This window comes from Parasteatoda tepidariorum, chromosome 3 (assembly GCF_043381705.1).
Source record: "Parasteatoda tepidariorum isolate YZ-2023 chromosome 3, CAS_Ptep_4.0, whole genome shotgun sequence".
NCBI classification, from domain to species: domain Eukaryota; kingdom Metazoa; phylum Arthropoda; class Arachnida; order Araneae; family Theridiidae; genus Parasteatoda; species Parasteatoda tepidariorum.
Window position 1 is genome coordinate 43615533 of NC_092206.1, and position 6826 is coordinate 43622358.

At 31.0% G+C, this 6826-nt stretch overlaps 1 protein-coding gene across 1 annotated transcript in view; it reads left to right on the plus strand.

Moving 5' to 3' along the window:
- The window catches only part of LOC107448444 (carbonic anhydrase 2-like), a 136696-nt gene that overhangs the window by 111395 nt on the left and 18475 nt on the right, over positions 1-6826 (plus strand). Inside the window, exon 3 of the mRNA XM_016063627.3 lies at positions 3679-3846. Coding sequence (XP_015919113.1) covers positions 3679-3846 — 168 coding nt within the window. The remainder of the gene's footprint in view (positions 1-3678; positions 3847-6826) is intronic.

Consider the following 6826-nt stretch of genomic DNA (forward strand, 5'->3'; position numbering starts at 1 on the left):
CATAGTTTCCACAAACTGCGAAAATTTACTGAGAAGGTGGTATATATACAATGGTTATCATAAATTATGGAAAAAATTATAGAAATAGCGATAACTCTCCCAAAAATAAGACAATCCCGATAAAATTTGAATATGTTGTCAAATAAGAGTTTTTAATTAAAACTGCGATATATAAATTAGCGTGATATATAAATTAGTCAGTATAAATTACTGCAATGGAAGGACGTCATCTGCAATGAGAATAAAATTGCACATTTGATCGCAAGCCGGCAAATTTTGCTGTGTTTCTAAACTTAGAAGTTCGAGATAGTCAATTTGTAGCAATAACCTCCACCCATCAATTCTCTGAAGAACTTAGATAGTGATCTATTGGAAGGCTAAAGACAGGACAAAGTCAAATACAGAAGCTGTCAAATGGCTCAATGTGAGTCCTTCTGTGGTTCAGAGACTCTGGTTTCATTTTCTAACCACAGGTTCGTCATTCAGAAGGTTCCTCCAAAGATGGCTAAATGTTGATGACCGATATATATCATTTTGTGCACGAAGGAATAGAACCACGAGTCAGTTCAAATCCTCTCTTAGTGCAGCAACCGTAAAATTGATGTCAACGTCTTCTATGCGTAGAAAGCTTCACGAACGTGGTACGTAAGCTAGGCGACTAGCCATTTGTGGGCCAATTTCGTCATGCCATAGAAGGGAACATTTGAGGTGGATGTAGAAACATGTCCACCGGACCAATGGAGGGTTGCTCTCTCCACATATGAGTTCAGATTTAGCCTCCAAAAAGATAGTAGGCGTTGTTTGATTTGGAGAGAACCTGGAACCCGATATCATCCATTAAACATTCGTGAAAAAGATGCATAGAAAGGAGGTAGAACATGCGTGTGGGTGGTATCTCTTCGGGTGAACGCACAGACCTGCATGTCTTTCCACGTAGAGCCGTGAACGCTCACAAGTATAGAGATGACATTCTTGATGTTCATGATGCCTACCCTTATGCAGGGCTCCGCGCAGGGCTCGTATCGTGGATAGTTGTCTTCAGCAGCAAACAATTCAGCACGTGAAGTGGCCTGTCAAGCATATTTAGGTCGCTTTAGAAAAATGCCCAGCGGTTCTCAATCCTCCTCCTCGGACCCTTTCCACGCTTTCATTTTTCAAGAAAAATAGCTCACACTTCCAACTGAACTGGTAGACCGCATAATTGAATGTATCACACATCGCTGTATGGCACTGTATTGCTGCCAGAGGTGATGTGAAGATACTTTTTCGATTCCAAACTGATACGACTGATTTATTTATTTCATACATATGCTAATTTCTGTATCACCATAATTGTCTGGTTAATAATTTTATACATTATTATGTGCACTATAATGTAATGTGCGTGTATGTATATATATAAAATTCCTAACAGAACAAAAACAGCATTCAAGTAAAAGNCCAAAAAATCGAAAGCCAAGGGATGAAACAGTCAAAGGTATATTTTAAAATAAAAATGCAATACATTAGTAAATACACCAATGGATTCATGATTGTTTCCCTAAGGGCAGAAATTTTTCATGCTCGAAAATATGTCAATTTTTATTTGACAAAATAATTTTATCGAAAATGAAATTGAAATTCACTTGATCTGGTGAGTTAGAATAGCTTAAATAAATCGTAGCAATAAATTTAGCTACATTCCATGCTCACACAAAAATGCTGATTTACAATATTTTGTATGCCCCCTATCAGAATGTTCAGAAAATTGCTATCGTTTATTCAACCTGAGCAGCTCTTTAAGAACTACTATTTTCCCTACTTTATATCTGGTGAAGGGAAGAAGCAATAAAGAAAGCTATTTGTAGAGGAGGTAATGATGGTGAATATGAGGAAATTAATGGAAAAGAAAGAAATGCAATTGATTGCAAGAATTTAGCTTTTGATGGCAGTGCAACAGGATATTACACTTAAGGCATTCTTCGCTTTTATTTAAATTTCGAATAGAATGAAAGATTGATATCTTAATTTATTAATAAAGTTTATTTTATACTAAATCTCCAACCAACTTTTAATGTATACACACACTTACCTATATTATATATATATATATATATATATTTAAAAAGCTTCAATTAATCTTTTTATGTTGTTTTTTTTCCGTAAATCCTTTCCTTAATTTATTATTATAATCAAAACACTTTTTCACACTTTTAAATTCACATCCTGTCCTGAAATCTATTTTTGGTTCAAGCATGCATTAATTAAAAGTAAGACATTTTTCCCTTTTCTCTTTGTGGGAATCGCGTGACCTATTTAATAAACCAATTAGAATTACTAAGATTTCCCTTTTTCCCTAGATCGAAGCATTTTACGGATTTTCCTTGCAAGATTTTCCCTAACATTTAGGCTGGAGCACGATGAAATTGCGGCTCTTTTTCTCTCTGGTCATTCATCTGAAAATGATTAAATAAATTTAAGTTGCTTAATTTTGAAATCCTGTGCCTGCTTTACTGCTCGGCCGACTGCCTTCTTTACATATATATATTTAAAGTTGGTTGGAGATTGAGCATAAAATAAGCAAGTAAAACTTGATTAACAAATCATTCCTTCTAAAACCTTTTAAGAATTATTTACACGCAAAGGTCGAAAAGGTGATATCCCTTAAAATAAATTACACTTCTAAAATTGGTTCAAATTTCAAAAAATGTTTAAAAAAAAGAAAAAATTACAAAATTATTGACCGTGTATAAACGTATAAAATTTGTAAAGATGTATCGAAACATAGAAACATAAGTTGACCTCAAAGTTTGTACGCAATAAAAAGTTGCTAAAATCTGCTTTTATCTTAAGAAAATTATAGTTTTTATTTTTAAATGTTCATCGGGTAAAACGAGGAGAAATTAAGAGATTTTGAAGATAATATAAAGAATGAAAATCCAAAATTTTCGAATTGCTTACATGTGCATTGAAAAACAATACAATTTCCGTGTAAAAAATGTTTCCGTGTACTATGTTGTAGAAATTTCAGAAATCTCTGAAGTACTTACCTGGAAACAATACTAAGAAACAGTTAAGCGTATAATAAAAAAAGAATCATTTCAGAAAATTTAAGCTTATTTCTATATTGTCTAAAATATCTTCAAATTTTTTGCTTCCCAACAAGTGTAACTGAAGTAGCTACAAGACTACCTAAAAATTTTTCTTTCTCCCATGTTTGGATGAAGCGCTTCTAAAAAAAATAAAATTCAAACAAATGTGTTAGCAAGAATCTACTCCCATATTCTAAAAGCAAATATGGACTTAATAATATCCATTTTTAACTTATAAATATTTACTAGTATGGTTTCATTAGCGCTGAAACGCTAATAAAACCATTATCGTGGTTTTATTAATAATTTATAAAGCCCCAGCTATTTATCGGGGAACTTAAAATCAATTTATCAATCATAATTGGTTTCTAGATTTAAAGTTTCATTTTATCCTCGCAAATTTTACTTCATTTTTATCATCACTCTTTATATGTATGTTCCACGAACGAAATTTTTTTTTAACATTAATTAAATTTTTATGAAGTGATATGTTTTTATTGATCACGTATTTTCATTTTAATTTTTGGAAATACTCATTTTCATTCATTTATATTTGTACTCTAAAACTGTGGACTTATTTTACTATTTAACTTTTTAATCGTTTTAGGACCAGAGTCTTGGCCGAAACGCTTCAAAAAATGTGGGGGCAACAGGCAGTCTCCAATACATATTAATACATCTACAGTAGACCTAAATGATGATTTAAACGAATTCGAATTTGATAATTTCGAAGACAATTTTGAGGATGCAGAAATTACAAACAATGGACATACAAGTAAGTACATTCAATATCAAATTTAAGTAACTCACAGAATAACAATTCACAATCTTTCAAATACTTACATTAATTTTGCTGTGAAATTCTGCACTGCGAAAAAAGTATGGTCAAAATTACCAGAATACGATAAAATTTGCCCTGTTTCTGGCTCTATGGGAACAGCAAAAAGCACGGTAATTTTTACTAAGGTGCTTTGGTAGTGACTTTTGATAAAATTAACAATAAAATATGATTTTAAGGTATGTCATGAAATTTGATGATTTTTTTCCTGATACCTAGTTGCACTGCATATATACCCTTATTTGGTTAAATTAACTTTTCAGTTCTGTATTTTTTACTGAGGTAATAAGAATCAAAATTTTGAAAACCAGAATTTCCGGTGAACTGCTATCATATGAACCGGAAACAATACCAAATAAATGGTTTGAAAACCGTATGTAATTGTTGTTGTTCTTTTCAAAAGAATTATGGGTTTTTTTTAAAACCAAAAATGTCTTTACCATACTGTACGGTAATTTTACTAGAATTTATCTCTCTGTGTTACTGTTAATTGTAAATTTAAATGGAAATTAATACAAACTGTTAGGATAAAATTATTAATTATGTACAATTAGAACAATTCTATTAGTTTTGCAGCAAGAATTCTGAAAATACCGTTTATCTATGAAAACAACATTAGAGCAACCAGAAGAAACCGTGTTATTTGAGAACTACATATAAATTTCATAAAAATAGAAGTTTTTTGAAAATCTGAAAGCTTGAATATTTATTTTTCAAGTGAGAACAATTAAAAAAAAGTAATAAATTATTTTACTTCCAAGAAATCTAACATTTTTGTACTAAAATCATAGCCAATTTCTTTCTCGAATAGACTTGCAATTTATTTAGAAAAATGGCAAATTTGCTTCGAAACATTGCACTCTCATATTAAATCTCACTGCTTAACTAATTAGTTAAAATTAATTATAATCAAGAAAGGCATTTAGAGTTTTTTTAATGCTAGCATAATCATAATTTTTAAAAGCTGTATTTGAACGTTCAGATAGATAGGCAAGCAATATATTATTTTGAACATTCCATGTCAGGAAGTAATTAAAAACAAAAACAAAATTGTCGTGCTTGGCATGGCATTTTAAAAACCTTCCTTCTGTTAGAACCAATTGTGACAAATATTGTTGAATTTGAACACCCCTTGCCTGTTGGCCTCTTGTCTGCCTAACCAATATATACAGTTTTCTTTTTGGGGATACCTTGAGTTTTCCGAGGGATAAAACGTTTTAAAGCATTTTCTTAAAAAGAAAACTGAGACTGTTGTTCAAAATATAAATTTCATATGCAAGGTGTTCCATAAAGACCCCTCTTAATATATATTTCAGAAGCCTTTTAGATAATAAAGAACAAAAACTACGCACATAAGGAGCGCCACAAAAAAATCGAAGTGAGAAATAACTGAAAACGGTTTCTAAACTATGACAGATTATTATGATGTGAAATAAAAGCAAACAAGGGATTAAAATCATCTCAAAATCATCCATTTCATTGAAGGATAAAGCTTAAAGGCGGCTTCTTACAAAAAGTAAGCGTATTCCAGTCTTTCTGGAAAAAGGAACTTGTTTTTGATTATAACAACCTCGCTCTTCTTGACCTTAATAAAGATGGGTCATAGTTTAGAAACGTGTTTCATTATTATTATTATTACTTCAATTTATTCATATTATTATCATTTCTTTTATTTATTTTTATTATTATTTATCGTCACTTTTCATTATTATTTATTTTAAAAAGTAAATACTAGTTATTTTCTCTCATATTACGCAAAGTTCTCTCCTGGACTTTTTATAAAAAAATTCCAAACATAATAATTGAGGGTGTCCATGACAGAGCACCCTGTGTAAATCCAGCATCACTTGACGCCCTTGTTCAATATTTTGCACCTTATACACATATTTTCAAATATTTTTTGGGAAGAAAATTTGATAACCCTTATGAATAATGGAATTCATAAATTAGTAATAGGTTGAAGGTTGAAAATCAAAATACTTTCCTTCCCCAATGTTTCATTCCTCTCTTTATTCTTTCAAATTCTACTGGAAAAAGAAGAAAAAAATATATACTCTCGTATTCTGAAAATCCGATCACGCAACGGAACAATATATGATTTCAAATTCCTTAGTAAGACAGGTGTGAAATATTGTTCGAAAGACAGATGACAAAAAAAGATCTTGGAGGTATTTTTTCGATTGTCTACACCACATAAAAAGGAAAATAATGAATTTTAAAATGGAAACATTTTAAAACCCGATAGAAAAAGTTATGAATAAATTTTTCAGCATCAATTGAATTGTTTGAGACAGATAAAAATATCTAACTTTTCCACTTCTTAGTTTTGAATCATAATATATATATATATGTAATAACAGGGATACATCCCTGTTATCAGTGTTGTATTTAGCTTGAAATAATGCAGCCGTAAGCCATCAGACGTTTTAAACAAGTTTATTTAAATGTAGGCTGGTATTGATAACAGTTCACATCCACACTCCCTACGGGAGGGGGATGGACAAGACTTCTGATAATTCCGGAACAGCTTATCAGGATCACATCATGATGAAAAAGGACACGCAAAACTAGTGTTCCTACGTTTTATACCAACACAGATTTGAGGTAAAAAGGCACACTTCGTACATTCCTTGAAACCTTACGCATTAAGGAAAATCATTTACTGCTTCCTAATATGGAAGTGAAAGAGGGAAAGATTCTAAAAATAACTCTTCCTTTGAAATATAAATCTATTTATATTTCAATGGTATGTTTTCAGCCTTGAATTCCCAAAATAGAATCTCTCTACGCTTATTCTTTAACAAAGACATTTTATGAAAACGAAAGAGTTTTAATTCTTTTATTAATACAAAAGTATTTAATTTTTGTATTACATCCCCCCAAAAAAAAATTTTTGGTAAGCCAAAATAAAAAAATT